The sequence below is a fragment of the Mercenaria mercenaria genome, chromosome 15, assembly GCF_021730395.1.
Source record: "Mercenaria mercenaria strain notata chromosome 15, MADL_Memer_1, whole genome shotgun sequence".
In the NCBI taxonomy this organism is placed as follows: domain Eukaryota; kingdom Metazoa; phylum Mollusca; class Bivalvia; order Venerida; family Veneridae; genus Mercenaria; species Mercenaria mercenaria.
Window position 1 is genome coordinate 55,025,539 of NC_069375.1, and position 22,632 is coordinate 55,048,170.

At 34.1% G+C, this 22,632-nt stretch overlaps 1 protein-coding gene across 7 annotated transcripts in view; it reads right to left on the bottom strand.

Annotated features, from left to right (window-relative positions):
- The window catches only part of LOC123555048 (GTPase-activating Rap/Ran-GAP domain-like protein 3), a 160,042-nt gene that overhangs the window by 24,914 nt on the left and 112,496 nt on the right, over positions 1-22,632 (bottom strand). For 6 of the 7 annotated variants that reach the window (XM_045345603.2, XM_045345611.2, XM_045345592.2 and 3 more), the window contains exons 2-5: positions 17,584-17,653; positions 13,888-13,965; positions 10,561-10,645; positions 9,273-9,391 (exon numbers count right to left, since the gene is read on the bottom strand). In XM_045345603.2, coding sequence (XP_045201538.2) covers positions 9,273-9,391; positions 10,561-10,645; positions 13,888-13,965; positions 17,584-17,653 — 352 coding nt within the window. Of the gene's footprint in view, positions 1-9,272; positions 9,392-10,560; positions 10,646-13,887; positions 13,966-17,583; positions 17,654-22,332; positions 22,533-22,632 lie in introns of those variants that run through there. The other variant, XM_045345585.2, reaches the window with a different exon arrangement.

The following is a 22,632-nucleotide window of genomic DNA, read 5'->3' on the forward strand; positions in this document are numbered from 1 at the left end:
GCAGAAAAACTAATGTCGTCAACCGGCTATTCCCCTAATGTCTTTAAACAGTTTAGCTACAGGGGCGGGTGGCTGGTCGGGGTCGGCAGCTATTGGGGCCCCTTGTGTTGAAAGGTAACTGCTTTTTCCCTGATTAATTTTATTAGATTCCGATTTATCTAGCTCCGTTGCATGCATTACTTAACTGCCTGAATGTAAAAGGAAAAGTTATAAAAAATGCTTTGATAGGGGAAAACCCGAAATAATCAAGAAATGTCAAAATTAGGTGTAAAACAGATTGAATCAATTATGAGAATAATGTTAATAATAATAATTATAATAACAATAATGATATGAATAATAATTTGAATAATATAAATGCAAAGAAGACGTCACAGGAAACTGTTCAAACATATTCTGTTTATGACGTAACAAGTCAGTGACAGTAAGACTCTTCTAATTGAAAGTCTTATGGTAATGGTTTCCTATTCGTCCCCCGTCCGTCCGTCCGTTCGTCTGATGTTCGTTCAAAATAAATAGATAATACATTTTGACTAAAAACCTCGCAAAAGAGTTTCATGATGACCCTGGTTATATAATCGAACTATTGGTTAATATGTACATGTACCTGAAGACATTGTAAACATTTAAAGAAAAAACAGTTTGTAAATATGCAGCGAGGTTCATAGATTTTGATACATTTTAAAAAATTTAAAGGGTACATAAAAAAAGGGGAATTTCTAGCTCTAGACTTTAACTGTTTGCCCAATGCCCTTTTTGTACCTATTGAGTAAATGTGTATTCACTGCATACCTCGTTTTGGCAAATTTTTTATTTTCATAAAATGTTGAGGGGGCCCTAAATACACGTAATGTGCATTTGGGGTATGGCATATTTTAAATCTTATTGGTACTAAAATCTAAAATGCTTACATTCGTTGAAATCATAGTTATCTCTTATATCTAGAGATCGGTGAGAGCATCTTTGCCTCGTTCTCATGAGTGCGAAGTTACTAGAACCTACAATTTCCTATTAGGTCGGGTATGTTCTGCGCTTTTTTTCTTTGTTTTCTGCACCTTCGCGCTGCTATGTTGCTTCCAGGCATTTTGCTGGAGCTTTGTCTTTCATATTTTCTCATCATTTTCATATATACCATGCTATATATTTACAATGTGCCATAATTTTCATTTGAAAATTTACAATAAAGTCACGGCTTATCCCACATAATTTGTTTTGTTTTTGCTATATTACTTGGTACATTCACCTTGGTCATAGAACCGATGAACTCCCTTATGCAGTCGGACCCGTACTGTAGACAGCCTCCAAAAAATATAACCTGTTACTATGGTCCCCCACGTCACCTGTCTTGAGAAAATATATGTTTTCACAAATACCGGCATTTTTCAGTCCCAAGGGAGGTTCTGCAGCCGGGTTTGACTGTATATATATTATATAATATTATATATATATAAATACCCTAGCACCCACCATAAATTAAGAAAATTTTATGTTCTCTTTGAATAAAATTGTTTTAATTTTGGGGGGTTTATCGTCTTGTCAAACATAACCCCTCACTGCTAATCCGCACCTGTATTTGTATTTATAGTCGTATCAGTTCAAATACTAGTCTGACAGTTTTAATCCCACGGGATTTTCATGGGTAAATTTAGTGCAGTGACAAGAAACATTCTTTATCGGAACCCGTAGAGGACAGATCGTTTACAAAAATTCCCTCCCACCCTTCCCATTACAGTAACTTTGTTGTTTTTTTAACATATTTCTGCCGTCAATTTTTAATCTGTTTCAGGGTCACGATGGTGAATCATACTGCTGAAACCCTGCCACAAAATTTACTGTTTGCCCCAGACATGTCACGTCGCTTCTGTAATCTATGGTCTATTGGAGAACAAACTCTTTTACAGTGTGTGTGTTTTAAAAATCGTTTTGCTAGTATGCTTCTGTGGTACATTTTAATCATCATGGAACAATACGGTTGAATGAAACGGGCTTAATTTTAACTGCATGTTTTTCATTTATTTAAAAATTCCGAATGTTACTATCTTCTTCTTTTTGGTACTCTGTTTGTTGTTTTTTGTTAAACTTGGTTTGAATTTAAGCACGAAGATATCAGAATTAATGCGGGGTTTTCTACACAAAGCGATAGCATGCAGGTTCGCCAAATTCTGGCATTGTATTTGCAGAAAATATGAGGAGTGGTCTTAATGTCATTTATTCTGTAAAAAAAAAACAAACAAACAAACAAACATAACTGAAATAATTTTGTAGGACATCGTTTTGTACATCGATTTATAATTCGTGACGTCATGTACATTACCCAGTTTTTTCGTGTTGTTTTTGTTCTGTTTGGCACATTTTTTATCTACAGAACACATTGATGATAGTAATTTCTCGGAAAGCAGGGGGTGGGAGAGAGCCTTTTCGTGGTCAGAGCCTCGGATTCTCCCTACCTCCCCCCTCTTATATAAAAATATCATAAAAATAGAAAGTTAGGGTTGGGGCAGCCGGCTCGCAGCATACGATTAACCTGTCTTTTTTGGGTTGTTTTTAGATGAAATTAAAACAAAAAATAACAATTATAATAATAATAATGCGTAAAGATTAAGATAACATGACAAATATTTGTCATATTACATATGAATTGTCCATTCTGTATTCTGTCTTACTGCATATGTTCATAAATAGGGCCGGTATATTTTATGTTTCTTTTTCGGCATTTTGATTGCTTAAGCACATGCTTTTTTGGAAAGAATTATGATTTTCTGTCTAAAATTTTATATTCGAAGGGGGGTTCTACTGATGCATTGTGTTTTGGGATATTGATTGTTTATATGAACAGTTTGTTAACCACCATCTTTGAAAAACAGTTTAAGTTGTTTGTTTGGTATTAGTTATATAGTAAAGGAAAGAAACAAGGCGTGTATGCGTATAAAATTTGATTTTATTAGTAAACATTACATTATTTGCATTGATCTGATTTCCTCAATTTAGAATTATTTTATTGTCGTGACTTAAATGGCGCTTACAAAATTTTAAACTTTATACGGGGTACAGTAAAAGAAAGTTTTCTTTATTAAAATGTTTGGCTCAAGTCAATTCTAATTTCATTTAATTTTTGTCCGTGTTGTGAGCAATATTTAGTGATCCACAAAATATTTTATTCTTGTATTACTACGGCAGTATCAAAATAAAAGCTCACTTGTCTAGGTTGACCTTCTCGTATCTGCAATCCCCGCGCTCGGTTGGTCATCTCTTATTATTGGTGTTATTGGGGCGGGCGCTCTTTAAACCCTTAGAGGGGGGCCTTTTACCATTGTGGTCGGCCATTCACCTGGTCCCTGGATTGACTGTGTCTTATTAAACAGGGTTGTTCAACTTATCGGCCATACGATTATTAGTGATCAGTCGAAAGTTGCATTTGTTATATGTACGTGAGGTCTCGTTTAAAATTTTTTTTTAATTTTTGGATCATTTGTACAAACCTCTAACACATGGGTTTTTGTTGAAACAGACATGTAAATCCCCCCTGTTTTCTTACGTTTCCAGTCTGCTGGTTAGGGTCAGTCAATCGCTTGGATGGATTATATTATTATTGTAGCATAGTTTGCTATAACCATTCCCTCGCACCAGTCCGTTTGTTCATATATTACATTGAAACAATTTTTTAATATTTTAATATTTTTGTGCGTTTGGGTTTTCTGAAGACTTTTTTTGACTTACATCAGATTTTATTTTGACCTTGGTGTTATGTTTCATTTTGCATTTACTTAAACTAGGAAGAATATTTTTTGTTGTTGATATCTTCTCATGTCATAGAGATCTCTGAGAGCATCTTTGCCTCGTTTCCCCATGAGTGCGAAGTACTAGAACCTACAATTTCCTATTAGGTCTGGTATGTTCTGCGCTTATTTTCATAGTTTTCTGCACCTTCGGCTTTCTATGTTGCTTCCAGCATTTTTAGCTGGAAACTTTGTCTTTCATATTTTCTCATCATTTTCATATATACCATGCTATTTATTTACAATGTGCCATAATTTTCATTTGAAAATTTACAATAAAGTCACGGCCTTATCCCACATAATTTTGTTTTGTTTTTGCTATATTACTTGGTACATTCACCTTTGTCATAGAACCGATGAATCCCTTATGCGTCGGACCGTACGTAGGGCAGCCTCCAAAAAATATAACCTGTTACTATGGTCAAATCGTCACCTGTCTGAGAAATATATGTTTTCACAAATACCGGCATTTTTCAGTCCCCAAGGGAGGTTCTGGGAGCCGGGTTTGACTGTATATATATATATATATATATATATATATAAATACCCTAGCACCCACCCATAAATTAAAACTTTGAACACTCGTTTTAAGACGTATCATGAAAATGAAACTTCACAATTTGACCCTTTGATTTTTTTTTCAAAATGTAAACTAATAAGAAAGTCTTTCAAAAGACAGATCTGACCGGCCTTGATAATGCATTCTAAAATATTCATTTGATAAAATACATGTGTTTGAGTTTAATTTATTCAGCTAAACAACAATTCCTGTGTCTTGAGATACATCCAGAATATACAACCAGTCATAATTGTAATAATAAGGTATGTAATAAAACCTCATGAAATCAAAGTTATACGCCATCAAATGCCCAAAAGGATTTGTACATTGTGAATTTCTGGAAAATATTTGTTCGGTATTAATTGTGTCTATCGTTTACACGTACTGCTGTAGGGGGCTGCGTTCTTTGAACGTAAATAACATTCCTAATGGATCTTGAGAACACATGATTTTTTGTCATCTACGTTCACGTGTGACTGGAAATACGACAGTAATCCTGAAACATACTTGGATTAAAACAAATCCTCCGCGGGTAAAAACACTAGGGTTATTTAGCTATAAATCAAGGGAATATCCATAAGAATATTAACTAGAAGAAATGTCTGAGACAGTTATTTACTAAGGTTATTAAGTATGCTAGTTCTCTTTTAAGCTAGAACCCAACAACCAGTTGATTCACTGCAGTTTCAGTAATAACAGTACTTGATGTACACCACCCATACACACGACAATATCCGTTTCAGAGGGGATAAAAACACCTTTTTTGTTTGATCTTTAGCATCTGACACTCAGTTATACAGCAGAAAACGCTTAATCTAAATCTTCATCATTCTGTTAACAAGTCTGTTATTCAATATTTTTTTCCAACGTTTAATTTCGTAAGATGTATTGTCTAGCCATAACAACTTGACTTATGCTACACTAGTTTTTTTTTCTATTATCTCTGCCTTATATTGACAAGATTTGATGAAAAGTGGACACAATGTTTAATACCTTTATTATTATATTGACAAGATTTGATGAAAAGTGGACACAATTTTTAATACCTTTATTATTTCAATACAATATAACAACTGTAACAAGAAGACGTAAACTCATTGAGTCCTAACAGTTACAATCAGTTGACCCAAAATCAAAAGTCATATAGTATATCGTGTGAAATTATGTAATTCCTACTAATATATATTTATTATCAACTCAGCTAAATTGCAAGATACTGCTTTCATCTAGGCTCATGTAGGAAAGTAATCTTTTCGACGGCAGGAAATAAGAATCTCAAAATCACATGAACAAAGTTGACAAATTGCGGACTATAATCATTGTGCATTACAGTTCAAGATAATATAAAGGTGTACTTGTCTTGTATTGCAAATGTTTCCGACTTTTGTCCTTAAGATCAATGCTAATTCAAGAGCTTTCACTTGACTGCAACTTAAAGAGGTCTGTTAAGGAACGTGTCCCGTACAAATAACATTATATCTAAATTTCAGCTTAAATAGTCTTAAAACATTTTGTGATATCATACAATATGCATGTATTTGACAATTCTTTTGCATTGACATAAGTTTTTTTTCTGCTATAATCCAGTTATAATTGGGGATTAAATATTTATCAATGGCTAGATAGGTAGGACTATCTGCAAGAGCAAGTACATGGAAATTAAATAAGAAGTTTCAGAAAATCATCAGTGACATGATTGAAAATGATCAGATCAAGACTTGGGTATTTTATTTGGTCTTAAATAATATATAAAAGCAATCAACGTTAATTTTTTAATTGTTTTTTTATAATATGAAATCAGTTCTATCAACACTTATAGTACACTTTTCAAAGTGTACGTAACCTTCAACAGTAATACATTATTTAAATGAAATTTGTCTTATTCAAAACAATTGTCAACATTTACATTTTAACTTTATCAAACATACGCATTTATCGCAGATGTGGACAAAAATACCTTTAATAACTTACATGTAATAAAACAACAGTTTTACAAAAGTTGCATTATCATTATCACATATAAACTCGCCTGGGAACTAATTTTTTTGTACATCTATAACAGAACGCCTTCATCATTATACATAAACTAGGACAAAAGCAAACACCCATAACAACATTACTCCATAGGTTTATCATCCAGAGATGAAATGGAATGAAGACATACTTACATTCTAGTTAATACCACTACTTTAACTCATCACGAGCTGTCTGAATCAGACAAGCGTTTTTAATTAAAGTGGAAAAAATACATTTTGAGAACGCTTGGCTTAACTAGAGTCATTTACATATCTTATTTTCTAAGACTGGCGTCTAAAACATTGATGCGTCTAGCCCTAGTATTATTCGAGACAATTCATCTTTAAGTTGATCATTCATTAGAAGAATAGTCGTATTATATACTAATATTTCAAACTGCGTTTGTGTGTGATAGATTTATATCACCTATTAAGAAGGAGACAAAGAGAGGAGAGAAAACTGATGCAGTTTTAATTATTTCCTTTCCTGTGTTCTTTGTCTTTTAACGGGAACATTGTTGTATCTCTTCTCTGTATTATTAATGTAAACAATAATTTGACATAAGCACGTACATTTTAAAAAACTATTGCCAACATTCTTTTTCTACTTTTATGTTTCTTTTACGAGCTTGTTTGTTTTCAGAAATTCGATTCCATTAAAGACAAATAGGTTCTCTGTGGATACGATTTCAAAGTACAGTGAATTAGAAATTTTACAATAAAAGGATCACATGGGACATTTCCTAGAAATATAACGTATCATTTACGATATATTCAATACGAAATGTATATTGTACTATTACCAACATTTCCGTGACTGTTTACATCAAAATCTGGTACATTTTAATCCTGTCATAAACAGTCATAAACAAAGATTTGCCCTGAGAAAAAGAGGAAAGGGGAAACGCACAAAACATGGTCGTGGCGGTATGTGTGGTTGATAGTAAGAAATTTAGAATTTTGTCGATAGTAAAAAAAGTATTACTGCATGACTTGCCGGTCAATAGTCATATCTATTGCCACCAGGTCCGAAGGAGGAAACTAGTTCTACTGTTTACCGACAAGCCATTCATTAATTGATTTTTTACATGATCAGGAAACAAAATTGAAAACTGTTTTTCTAACGAGTTTTAACTTTAGCTCAGGCAATAAGTGTTGAACCATTGACCTGGTAGTGGCACAAGTAATTGACGTGTGATTTACATACAGAGTCATGTAAAAATATAAGAAGCACTATGGAGTTATATAAAAAGATATGCGTAAGAACAACAAACACTTCTAGACTTTAGATTCGGGAACTGTGTCAGTAAACTTAATCTCTGAAGCTCTTGACCAAAAGCTTTCAGTTCTCATGTCATTTTTTTGACCACGCCACGTAATTGTAGAATGAACTGTCAAACAAACAAAGTTGCCATAAAACGTTATGACAAATAACTCCATGACCATCAATTTTTGGGTACCTGCTCTTCAGCCAAATGATGTCTGCTGCTGACCAAAGCCGTCTTTAATGGTCATCATTTAAGAAGATACAGAGAACTGAAAATCATGCAATATAATCTAGATCAAACGCCAACGGCGACATTAACGGTGACGCAAAATCTCGGGAGGGCGCAATGTCCACCCCCTTACTCTCCAAATAGAAGAGGTAATGATTGTTACATGGATACTGATGGGCTGATACATTTGGAGTTCTTGTTGAAAATATTAAAGACATCAAGACCTATTTAATTAAAACTTACTATAGAAAAACTGTTTTAAATGCATATTGGCAAGAGAATGGATCTTCCATGTCATATTATCATGAGAGAGTTTGTTAAGATATTTCATACTAGTCAGGAGTCTGTTGAAGATAATAAATCAAATAGATCACTAGAATACAAGATTTCTGACAAATCAGTTTTCTCAATATGACAGCTTTTTATCTCATCAAGGCTTTCTAACTAATTAAAAGTACCATTGGACATTTGTATATTTTGTTGCACTTATACCGATACACAATGTATCATCTAACTACCATTTTCTGATGAAACTATGTTCACAGTAGTTTCAAAATGTTGAAAACCTTGAAAGCAGTCATCTATTAAGTAAGAACATTTAGGAACGCGGACTTAACAAAATTGCGGCAGTTAATTATTTAGTACTTCCTATGTAATATTACACATGATGATAGCAAATTACACTAAGTATTAAGAGCATGAACATGAAAGCACACCATTAGTTAACAACATCTACATTTTTATAGCCTAGATCTGTATTGCAGAACATTAGCAAAGGCTCGAAAACAACGATGATGTCATTTTTGCACCAATTTTCCTACACATCATACTACAAAAATGACACTTTTTATGAAAAAACAAAACAAAACAACATGATAAAACATAGACAACACGGACCCCTTCCCACAGTCAAAAACAGGCTACTTCCTATATTTACACTGGAAAAAATGCATTTTATAATCATAATATCTCGATTCAACCAGAGTAAATATAAGGACTTTCAATGGAAACTGCAATGCTTATATCAAGTTTGAGAATTGGTTGTCAAGGCGATCACAAGACATCAAGAAGAAATCGTGTCTATATATATATTAACTGTTACTTTGACATTTCTCCTTGAACCAGGCGTAAACTGAGGCATTTCAGAATCTTAGAATGATAAACAAATGTGATAATTTTAAATAAACCGCTCTACAAACAGAATGAATAGAATATTCATTTCATTATACATATGGAGCAACTAATTACTGATATCAACAGAGACAATAGAAGACTGATTTCCCTGCTCTCCATAAATTAACAGTAGAAGGCGGAAATAACAGGAATATAAGTGGTGGGAAAACACACTCATGTTAACTAAACGTAAAATGTATTTCATCCACTTTGCAATTACAAATGTTTAGCCTCAAGTACGTGAATAACTTACAGTTTTTGTCCATAGTATGGCTCTGTACTGAGGTACGTTGTGATTGTTGGCATCTGTTACAACCACGGACAACAGGAACACGTCTTTGTCTAGGTCTATACCGACATAGTTCTGATGCACTGAAACAGTAAACACAGTGTCTAACCGATGATTTCAGTTTAACATGTGCATACTATCAAACTGCGATAACTAAGTACATGCTTACCGAAAAACCGTTATTTCATTGAAACTAACTAACAACTAAAAACGTGTAAATGTTCTGCTACAAGCAAATCTTGAAAATAGGAAATTGATTTGGAATCTTACGCTGATTAACATGTATCAGCAACATCTAAAATACATGTACTTGTCTGTTCATGTCTGATTACTGCACAGTTATATCAAGTGTACAATAAATTGGATATTAATGCTTCAAACAGAGCGCGTGATTTATATATTGCTTAATTTCCCTATGCCAGAAACCATAAAACACAAGAATGACTCTTTAGATCGTATGTACCTCCAAATAAACCAAATATTATGTTATAAGAATGAACTGGTTTTATATTCATTCTATTATTCTTACACAAAAAACTCAGAGTAGATCTGCAAATATACTACAAACAAATCGTGGACACATTAGCAATTCAACAGTATTCAAAGAATGAAACTGAAGACCCTCGACCATCGAAGGACGTTTACAGGCACATGTAATGTCCTGTAATTTTAAGACCCTGTTACAAATGCACAAGAAAAGAAGTGCCCATGAGCGAGCAGGTATTGTGTTGACATACATTATGAATACTGTAATCATTTACTGAGTGTGGAAAGCTCATCCATTTTGTGACAAACATAAGACTGTACATCCAAACTAAGATGTTTGCGCCATTGTGGCCTGTTTAATAAAATTTGCTATCGGTAAATAGGATCGGCAGCATGACGGCAGACTTTTAGAATTGTTTTAACCTGATAGGTTTTGTTTTCTTTGCATAACATTCAATTACATCCAAATCTCTATAGATTTCAATGAAATTGTCCTATCAGACCGTTTCCTTCTAAAAACAAATTGAATTTTACGAAACTCTTTTAAACACTAAACTCAGATGAAAAAAAGTCTTCATCTATTTTACGCTTTAATAGAATTATAACACTACATAGAAGCTGAATAAAAATATTTTCACAAAATGATGGTAAACGTCTGGCTAATAGTAACATAAGCACTGCTCTATTGTCGCAGATTACAATGTACATAAAGGGAGAAATGACAGAGTTTAACCTGTCTGAAGTTGTTAAAGTAATTGTTACTTACATTTACCAAGAAAATATTTGAAGTACCATCTTGTCTGGAATTCTGGATTCTCTAAATGAACTGGACTATTTAGTGGACTCACAGGCTGGAAGTTGAAACACCGTTTATAAAAGCAAGTCATAGAAAAGAGAAAAAAAATACAGCTCATCAAACTATTAAAGAGCAACTACAATAAGATATTCTCTTTTAAACTATTTACTGAGCAGGCATTACTATTATCTCATAAACACTCTATGTTTGAGGAACAGACTGGCTGAGTGTCCACATGTTTCATAATCATACATTTAAACCTTTATGATAATGCAGAGGCAGATAACTGATTACCCACTATTAATTTTTTGGTCAAGGCCTAAAGCTAGATATGGCCCCTTATTTTTATATTCCAGCTGCGGCTTTTTCAAGAAGAAATAATGAAGTTAAGATAATAGAAGCAATGATAAAATATAATTACCCCTAAAAATTTTTACCATTTGCAATAGCAGTTGAGGTATTAGGGAGAAATTAGAAAAGTGTGAGCCTGTCGCATAAAATATAGAAATAATCCCGTATTCAAGCATGTTTCTTACACAGGTCCCTGAAAATATTCCTCCTTAACAGAAACACATTTACATCTATGCTATCTATGACCTGAAAGCCACAGAGTAGTAAAACCTTCGTAAACTATGAAGATACTGATACATTGCCTTACCAAGGGGACTTCTGGAATATTGCAGTGTTGTCCAACCAACAATTGTCTAAGCAAAGAAAAGAGAAAAGAATCACAGGAACTTGGGGTCGTGCGAATATGGACTGCTCGGCAATTGCTTGACATGCTGGTCCTATATATACTGCTGCACATGGCCCTGTCTGCATAAACAGTGTCATGGATATTTACTGGTGTGGTTTGAGGTTAACGCAGTTTTTTTTTTAATTACGTAACCTAACCGTGTTCATTCTGTACCAGAACAAACCTGCTCTCCAGAAGTTACTGCCAACCTCCCCATATGAATCAAAGGTGGAAGACGAATAATTTAGAAACTTATCCCAACAGGGCCTCTGGAATTGAAGATAATCAAGTAAAAACCCACTTGCAACTCTAGAGTTTGTTTTGCAATAAATGATTTTTCTTGTCCTTTAACATGTGAATGCTAGTTGTTTATCAGCCTTTAAGAATTGATGTCTCACCAGATGTTAAAAATCAAATAAATTCCCTTTCATCTACATTTTATACATTTTTAGAAGTTTTTTTGTAACATTTCACTCTTTGGACTCTTTGCCCTTTGGTCAAAGAGTGGGATACCGTCACTGTACAAACCTTCGATAATTTAAGTGTTCAATCAATACTTCATGAACACTTAAAATACAATAATGGTTGTTACAGCAGCATGCTGACATTCTTGGAGCTTGTAGTTTTTGGACTTTAGATTCTCCCTTACAAAATACCCTTACTACATATAAATAGTGAATTTTGATGGAAATGAAGCAATGCGAACACTTAAATTATTACAGATTCTGTTTGTCTGGTATATCCAAAGAACAACACATCATTATATAGGACCTACATTTCTTCCAACGTACAGCCTCCCTGCTTACGATAAAATAATACCAGTGTTTACAAGTGTGATGTGTTAAAACACTTGTAACACTACAATAACATGTCCCAATTATGTTTAAATGTTTAATATACATTGCCACAGAACCCTCTAGAAATCCGTGAAAAAGTCTTGCTAATATCTGCAATAGTTTCTATGGAAGAGCAATAGTCTCAACGTTTTCGGAATTCCCCTCGTACGAATAGTTCAAAAGAAAACTAAATAAGGGAATAATTGGTATGTTGACTCACAAATTTATTAATATTTACGATATCAAAGCAAAGTGCATGTGGATATATTGCTTAAAGCTGCATATTTGTCAAATACATACAGCTACACTGGATTCATGAATTAAGTAGAGGATATCACATAAGTGTCTTTTCATATTTGATTTATTAAACGAGTTGAATAAAATAATAAATTACGAAGGTCTGTCGAGCATACTTTCAATTTAAATCCACGAGATTAATAAATTAAATGCGTAAAGACACAAATGTAATACTCTTTGAATCATATATAAGCTTTTTTCCGCTGAAACGTAAATATTTCTTCTTTCTTTACCTATCATATACCAATGTTAGTTCGAACAACGTCCACTTTACATAAAACGAAGTCAACGTCAAACTTAATCACTCCAGTGTAATATTAAACGTTTCATACAATAGCTTTATTTCACTCCAATGACGTCAATAATACGATAAAACTGCATCAAAAAGTCTGGGAAAATGATTATAATATCTTCTTTCTGAAAAAGAGCATTATTTGAGCTAAAATGGATACACCTCCGCTAAAACTTTATTGTAGGCTTAGATGACTATATACCTGGCATTTCATGCAAAACATGCACTATTTACCAACAGTCATGAAAAGAAAGCATGCATAATTAATACATCAATATGCAGAGATCTAGGTCTGCAACGACGCAGACATCTATAACGACAACGAGATCAACAAAGACGCAGGAAAAAGAATAACTTCCATTGGTGCTTCAGCCAAAATGTTCTTATAATCGTTTAAGGGTAAATAACTTGTCATTGACAATGTGCTTTGGTACTAATCATCATCTGCAATTTGAAACTAGCCTACATGAATTACTGACTTTGAAATAATCTAAATCGTAATTTATAAGTCTGCTTAAAATGCAATACGGTACATCTCACAATTTAATGTGTCCTATTAAATGTTACTTGATAATCAAAACTGTCTAAAGGACCGTGATGACATTTTGTGAGAATATGCACGGATTGACTGGTTCGCAATCAGGTACTCATAAACGGAATTCATCGCTCTTTCTTCGTAACATGTTATTATTACCGCTGTTTTATCAGTAAGAAAAAGTCATTAATCATACCCTTTCTAATGAAATACTGAGAAATATGGATGAGATATAGTGCGCATTTGCATTGTAGCAGTGAAACATATATTCTTTATTTACGCTGCAGTGACAGTATTTTCTATACTTCTCAATGAAAATACCCCAACAGAATTTTGTTTGACCTAGTGTGGAAGTTTGTCAACAGCTCACATTTCGGGAAAGAATTAAGCTATATGCACTACAACGAATATAATGCTCGAAAATTGTGATATCTAAATCTAAAAGGTTACAATACTTTCTTTATCTGAAGTTGTTTTCATTTTGGTATTGAATGCTGATTTAGGAATGTTTAATGGCATTGTTGTCGTTATTTCTACTATCATTGGACATGAATAAGACCTAAACAACACATTACATATTTATGACAGGTGAATTACTAACCTCTTCTTGACACCTTTCACCTGTTTCAAGTCTAAACCTTCCAGCGTTTAATGACGGGTCGCTGTCTGTCGAATTGAGCTGAAAAAATGTAAAACCGAATTTGGTGCTGTTTAATATATTGTCATGACTGTTCGTATTTATACTATACAATAACTTGTTGTAGAACCAAAGATAACCCAAGCCCTACAACTTTCTAAAGTAAGTGACCTATACATATCAACTCGCAGAAGCTATCAGTATTTTGATATAATTAATAAATTGTACAATCTATGCAAACACAGAATGTAAAAAAGTACTCCTCGAGGTCCGAAGGACAGAAGGTCAATAGTTGCGACTGTTGACTGGTAATCCATTCAATAAGTATTTTGTTTTCACACTAATGTCGGAAATAATTTTTCTTTTTTTCTTAAAGTATCGGCTTAAATCCCAGAAAAAAATGTTTTGAACTATATGCAGGTCATGGCATATACTATGGACCGGTGATTTATATAAAGAGACATGTGATTAAATTCAGTATAACATCTGTATGTTAAACATAGAACATAATACGTGTGTGGTACTGAGTGCATGCAATTATTTGTCCTTGCAATACAAGAACATAGTCAAGTAGTTTAGTGAAAAATGCTGCAACCAATCTCCAATGTCAAATTTAAATGGTATCCTTCAGTTTCCTTTTATATAAATGACTTAAATTTAATTTCTAAACTGTTATGGCACTTGCATATAAGTTCAGAAAATGTTTTTCCCAGAAAAGAAAAACGATTTAGAAAAATGAAAAGTCCGACTTTTATGATATCTATCTTTTAAGATTCTAATCACTGTACATTTTTTTAAATGCATTTTGAAAGGCTACACTCAGTCTGGCTTCCTTATTTTACTGCTTTTTAGATCAGTAGTTGATTCACAGTTAAATAAGAAAAACAAGCGAAGTTATTGATGGCTTGCCTGATAAACAATTGTGCTAAAAGTCATACCCGCTTAGAAAGCATTACAAACATGAATAGAACATTGAAGAAAACCTTCATCGCTAATGGAACTTTTATCCCTATATTATTACAGCCAGCCCTGATGTTACTTTAAAACAAATGCACGCTAGGGATGTTCCCTGTTCAGATGAATGCAAAGACCTTTTTCATACAATTATTTAAGTATTACATGGAATCATGAAAACAATAGTGTATGATGAAGTCAAACAAATCAACCTGATTACTCAATAGTATAGCATTTATTTGGTCTATCGGATATATAAGAATATTAGTGTTCATCTGGTTTGTAAAAATGAAATACTGTCTCTACTGATAATGTTTCACATACACTGTCAGTGATACAAGCCTAATGACAGACCAGATGGATAAATGACTGTGCTTTGAGTAAACAATAACAATTACGGATGCCCAACAAAGTGCCAGAGAGTAAGTTCTCTTGACAAATACCTCCAAGAAAACATAGAAACACTTTCTTGCGAAAAGTTTGCACGCAAGTGTTACCTAGAAGGAATACACAAGGGAAATAATGTTTTTCTATCAGTGACCTTGCATACTTTCCACAGTGATAACTTAAGGAAACAAGTGAATGAAGTATTGCCATGCAATACAAAGTCCCCTACTGGAAGGCACCTAATTTTTTCTACTGCAGTATAACATAATGAACTGATATCTGTTAATGATGTATAAACAATATTGTACTACATATACAATATGTTATAACATTATAACAACACACTTGGATTAAAATGTGCATATATAAAAACCCACAGTTGTTTTCATATTGAATTTTTTTTGGCTGATTATAAAAATGTTATCATGTAAGTTATTTATAGTAACAACAAAGGGAAATTAATCTTTAAAAAAAAAAATAAATAAAAAAAAAAAATAATATAAGTCCACAAGAAACTCTTTACCAGGTAGAGATAGGTCAAAATACACCTAAAAATTGGATGTAACATGCATGCTGTACCACAGAAAAGTGGTCTCGATTTTTCTCTACTGCCAGTAATAAAAAAGTTGCAATAAAATCTATTTATAGTAACAACAAAGGGACGTTATTCTAAAAACAAGGGTGCCTCATGATGGTGAACATTTGGTCCAAGTTACATCAAAATCCCTCCATGCATGAAGAAGAAATGTTCCGTACAAAGTCATTCTTGAATTTGACCTTTGACCTCTAAATATGACCTTGACCTTAGACCTAGGGACCTGGTTCTTGCGCATGACATGTTGTCTCATCCAGGGGAATATTTGTGCCAACTGATATCTAAATCCTGCTTTGCATGACAAAGTTATAGACCGGACAGGAAAAAATCCTCTTGACCTTTGATCTCAAAGTGTGACCTTGACCTTTAAGCTAGGGTACTGGGTGTTGCGCACGACACGTCGTCTCATCATGGGAAACATTTGTGCCAAGTAATATTAAAATCCCTTCATGGATGGCAGAGTTATGGATGGGACAGGAAAAAAACTCTGTTGACCTTTGACCCCCAATTGTGACCTTGACCTTTGAGCTAGGGGTCCGGGATTTGCGCATGACATGTCGTCTCATCATGGGGAACATTTGTGCTAAGTGATATAAAAATCCCTTAATGAATGTCAGAGTTATGGACCGGACACGAAACAGACCCTGTTCATGCTATGTTAACATCTGACTGCTAAGTGTGACCTTGAACTTTGAGCTAGGGGTCTGAAAGTTGTGCAAGACACATCGTCTTATTATGAGGTACATTTGTGCCAAGTAATATTAAAATCCCTTCATAGATGGGAGAGTTATGGACCGGACAGGAAAAAAGCCTTGTTGACCTTTGACCTCCAATTGTGACCTTGATCTTTAAGCTAGGGGTCCAGGTTTTGCGCACGACACGTGGTATCCTCATGGGGAACATTTGTGCCAAGTAATATTAAAATCTCTTCATGGATGGGAGAGTTATGGACCGGACAGGAAAAAAGCCCTGTTGACCTTTGACCTCCAATTGTGACCTTGACCTTTGAGCTAGGGGTCCGGGATTTGCGCATGACACATCATCTCATCATGGGGAACATTTGTGCCAAGTAATACTAAAATCCCTTCAAGGATGGGAGAGTTGTGGACCGGACAGGAAAAAAGCCCTGTTGACCTTTGACCTCCTATTGTGACCTTGACCTTTGAGCTAGGGGTCCGGGTTTTGCGCATGACACGTTGTCTCATCATGGGGAACATTTGTGCCAAGTAATATTAAAATCCCTTCATGGATGACAGAGTTATGGACCGGACACGAAATTGCGGACGGACGGAATGACGGAATGACGGAAAGACGGAATGACGGAAAAGAGCATTCCTATAATCCCCAAAACTGGTTTTCAACCAGTAGGGGACTAATAAATGCCTGTATCGACATTAGCAAGATAACAGACAGCCTCTTATTACGATTATTGTCTTTAAAATACTCTCATGTGTGTCATGCCTTTTTGATGCCATCTGATGCGATAAGAAATATATATACTTAGCAAAACAACTATCTCATCATTGTTTCTCTTGCCAGTATTTTAAAAACACGCCAGTATTTTGTTTTTATACTAATCATACACTGAGATTAACATGTTGTTAACAGCATATCAAAATAAGAGCGCCACAATGCTGATACAAATGATACCATTTTAAATTATTCTTATGTCTATGCCTACAAAAGTACCTCTCTTAGTAAATAAAAAAAACAGAAATGCATACCAATTCCACAGAGCCATAATGCCGCCTGCTGAATACCCCGCGTCTTGCAGCTAGATCTGAGGCCGGTGAACTGAAAGTATAAAATTACCAAGTTTAAATTTAATTTACTAAAATATGTTTCAGATATGTTAATTTGGGTTTATGCAAAAGTCCGTAATTGTAAGTTGCAATCTTGAAAATATGTGTGTCTTTTAGAACATAAACTCTAAAATACACAAGCGGAATAACGTATACTTTCAATATATTTGTGCATGTAACTACGCTAGTTTTATCAATGAATATATGATACATGCCATGGGAAAACCAACATAGCGGCTTTGCGACCAGCATGGATCCAGACCAGCCTGCGCATCCGCGCAGTCTGGTCAGGATCCATGCTGTTCGCTAACGGTTTCTCTAATTACAATAGGCTTTGAAAGCGAACAGCATGGATCCTGACCAGACTGCGCGGATGCGCAGGCTGGTCTGGATCCATGCTGGTCGCAAAGCCACTATGTTGGTTTTCTCGTGACATGTCTCATATGATACAAGTAAAAGTGGTGCTGATTAATAACAAAATACCATAATTATATGAAGATCTCGTAACAATATTCGAGAAATTCGCAGACTACGAATATATCTAGATTACAAACACACTATTTTTCTAAATGTGTAGGCCATGGCACCCGTTCGTCAATAATAATTAGAAGCAATTATGTTTTCTGGAGAGAAGCTAAATGTTCTCGTAATTATTGTAAATGTCTATAATTTTCGGTGAAAATGACGCAGTTACTTCCAATGATAATTCTATCAACTAGCAACAGTTAGAAAAAAAAAAGATTGAAATTATTTCCTGTTGTTTACTACCAACTGACAGATAAAAACGCTACTAACTCCGTGGCAAAGGACAAGAAGTATCATCTAGAACGGAAGTGATCAACTTTCAAAATAATATTAAAAAAAAGTACACCTTATATTTGTATCAGCTAGGGTCCTTCGATGAAAGGGTGTTAACAAGTGCTTGCCTTGCCATTACAACTTGGCACGACATTAACTTCGCCTTCCATATACTCAATTCAATGCAATAACATGCTAACAAATGGATGTGCACATGATAATCCACTTCAAATGACAGCATGATATAGGTCGCGGTCACAAACGAGATTAGGCACCACCATATTCAACGTACGTTCTTGAGCAAAAACAATGGCTTCATTTTTTACAGACAGTAAGGACATATTCTCGACAATTCCTATTTACATGATTTGTTGCATGAAATAATTTAGAAAGTCTATGCAGACTTTCTGAAATGAATTTTGAATAAGCAGATTATACTGCCAGTGTAACAGTGTAAGCTGTTTTCTAATGATAAAACAGCGGAACAGACTAATGTCACTACATATATTAGATGTTCCGCGGAGAACAAAGGTAAATCAGCCGATAACGGTGTTCGGGAGGTACAGCACTGACCACATATTTTACTCCATTAAAACTTTGTTTCTATTGATACTGATATTCATTCGAGCCTTTTCAAAACTTCCTTGCCTTTTTAATGATACTCATAATGAATTAATTCATGTGGTCCCTTTTCCGGAATTCTAGCATATATCAGTAAATTGACAATCGTTACATGTTTTATATCCTGTTTTAATTTCATGTACAACTACGCTTTTTACTATGATTTGGTGATATTTAAATTTAAAAAGGTTTAATATCCATCCATTTCTTAAGACGATCAGGCCATAAGTTTGAAGACAAAATTGTCAATGCTTTTCATTTCATTGTTTATTGATTGCTCCATTTTGTTTCAGCAAAGAACATTTAATATATGCAGCGGCATGACTTAACTATGTTAGTCTGGTTCCACTGATTACGGGTTATATTGGACTGGAAGAAGATTGATGATGTAATTTGGTGTCTTTTGGGCAGCCGCAGTTTGAGGCGTGGATAATTTCTACAATAACACATAGTCAGTCATCAAAAACCCTGTTCTATATACATAACTTCATTTCTACAGAAAAACGTGGCAAGGAACAATCAGTAATAATTCACACATGTATTTAATCTGTGATACAAAAGTCTTTCTCGTGATAAAATTCTAGTTTCTATTGTATTAAGGTAAACATTGAGCATTTTCTATGAATGAATCAGCTGCTGTAGGAAATCACTTTTAATAGTATCGTCTTAATTATCATTATAATATGGCCAGATAATTTTGATTGTCAATAAAACCAAATCATCGAGTTGTCACAAAACATGTATATGTATCCTTTATAAATTTCTAGATTTGCCTAAAACATCATCGTTGGATAAATAATGAAATGCTTGTCAATAGCTCATTTGAAACATGTTGTCTACTAATAGCAATTCTAATGTCATAAACAAAAAATTAAAACTTACTAAGCCGTATGAACAGGTTACAAGTGCAAGTATTAATGGGAAGTTGACCTCATCGAAACATTAAGGGGGATATTTACAGGTAGACCAATTGTGACATTATTAGAAAAACACTAAATGAATTTTAAGTAGACACATGAGCAAATATGTTCTTAGTATAATGGATTCAGAAACGTCAATAATCAAATTAAACACCATTTATTAGTAGCGGCATGAACAAACATGTACTCAATAATGAACTAATTGTCAGAACAACAGAAAATAAAAAGTGCATACTTTCAAGAAAATTTACTTGTTCAGTTGTAACAGTAAACACACAATCCTACTTATAAAACACAATAATCTGATTTAAGGTTGGCCAATCCACGTGACTTTTGGATACCATACACACGGTGAAAGCGTCTCAATCCAGGTAACATTTTGTCTATTTTTTCCTTGTTACTTTATCGGATTTTCATAAAATAAAGTGCGTCGAATACAGCAAAATGAATACTTTCCTGTACAAAGCATTAACGTTTTATTTGGAGGTAAGCACTCATTTTTCTGTGTTCGGCGCTCGATATCTTATAAAAATCCATCAAATAATTAGAAAGATATAGGCAAAATGTTACCTGAAGTGTGACATTCTGTCAGTGTGTACGATACCCAAAAATCACCCTGTGACTTTATCTAGTTACGTTTATGATAAAATCATTGATCATTTTAGTAAGCATTGTATACACTTCCCCTGGCAAGACCTTTACAGTATTATTTTTTGTTGGGTTTAACATCGCACCGACACAATTATAGGTCATATGGTGACTTTCCAGCTTTGTTGGTGGAGCAAGACCCCAGGTGCCCCGTCGTGCAGTATTCTATCACGAGCGGGCACCTGGGTAGAACCACCGACCTTCCGTAAGCCAGCTGGATGGCTTCCTCAAAGAAGAATTCAATACCCGAGTGAGGCTCGAACCCACATTGGTGAGGGGCAAGTGATTTGAAGTCAGCGGCCTTAACCTCTCGACCACATACTGACAGAAACTGTTTATAAATAAAATCAAATTTTCGAGTAATTACGGTAATCTTTACCAGATTTGTTTGTAATGTCTTTTGTTAGATTGCTTATAGTCGCCACAGGTAACCCTTATTTTCTGGAGATTTCTGCTATTGCGTATTGTTTTTCAACTTGGAGATATATATTATGGACTTTCCATGACACTACTAGGTATGCATTTATTCAGTTTGGATGTATTTTCATTAGCCTATTGTTGTATGTCACTAGTGACAATGAAATCTCAGAATTTGTATGTTGACACATTCAAAAGATACCTAATAAATTGAAATATATATCACTGAAATACGTGATAGGTGGGTTGGAAGGTGGGAATATATCAACAGTAAGATATGCCCTTAACCAAGAAATGCTTAAATTAGAAAAGAAACATAATTTTTCAAAAATAGCAGACAGTTTTCGTTCCTGGTGTTCTCACTAACCGAATGATAAGTGTACAAAGTTGCAAGATTATATGATTTAATTATAAAGTGTACAAATACAGATCTAAACAATATTTTAACAAAAAAGTACCATTTTTTATAGCAAAATGGCTCAATGTCAGAGGAATCCAAACGTTAGTTACAGTAACTTTATTACAACACTAAAACAATCACTGGAGTTGAACCGCTGCTCTTCAGACTTTACACTTTCAAATAAGTGTTATACATCTACGGCCACCCCTGAAAGTCGGATTGGTTTCAAAATTTACACTCATATGCATACTTAAGACAGAAGACACGACATTTCATCAAATACCCTCCCTATATTAAATATCTGTTTCCTGCCTTTAACACTGTCAGTATAACCTATAATAATTGTTTTAATAGATCATTTCAATATGTCAGCATAAAGTACAATACAAAATGTATTACTTGATTTTCCAAAAGAAAAATCATTGTGTATAGTGAAACATGTGCTCGTAAATTTACAACTTTAATTAGTAATCTGACTAAACACCAGCTGCAGTCAGTAATTTACTTCCTCATCTAAAATTTGTCTGAGAGTATTTGTTATAAAATAACACATAGTGTCTGAATACTTGTATATATGAAATCTGATCAAACTGAATGGTATGTTGCAGTTTATACTCGGATATATGACTGTTGTAGTTACATGTAAAATAATTGATTGCGCCTTCCGATTTGAATACTAAACTATATCAACGTAGTTTCAGCAAGCAATAACTAAAGGTAAATCTTAACATTTTTATTTTACAGCCAAGTAGAGGAACTCTCCGTCCTCATGAACTCATGTGTCTTCTGTTATGTACCTAAATATTACATAGTCTACAACAGATATTATTTGATTTTCTTCAATTATAGTAAAACAAAATGAAGTACCTCAATGCTCTTCGTCGATAACTGTCCGAACTAAAAACTGTTGGTACAATGTCATGATAACAATGTGCAATTGACGCTCTGACGCCAAGTTTGACGTCAGGGCTGCTCTGTCTACTCCGGGTGTCGAGATGACTGCCCTGTTTTAATCGTTCTTTGAAAAACGTTGGTTTTGAACGAGCCCTCATTGAATGTGACCTATTTCGAAACGTTTGCTTGAAACATTCCATATCTAAGCGTGCCTTTTTTTTTAATTTTTGTTAAAAATCACAGAATATATTTTCCTGTCTGATATTTTTTACA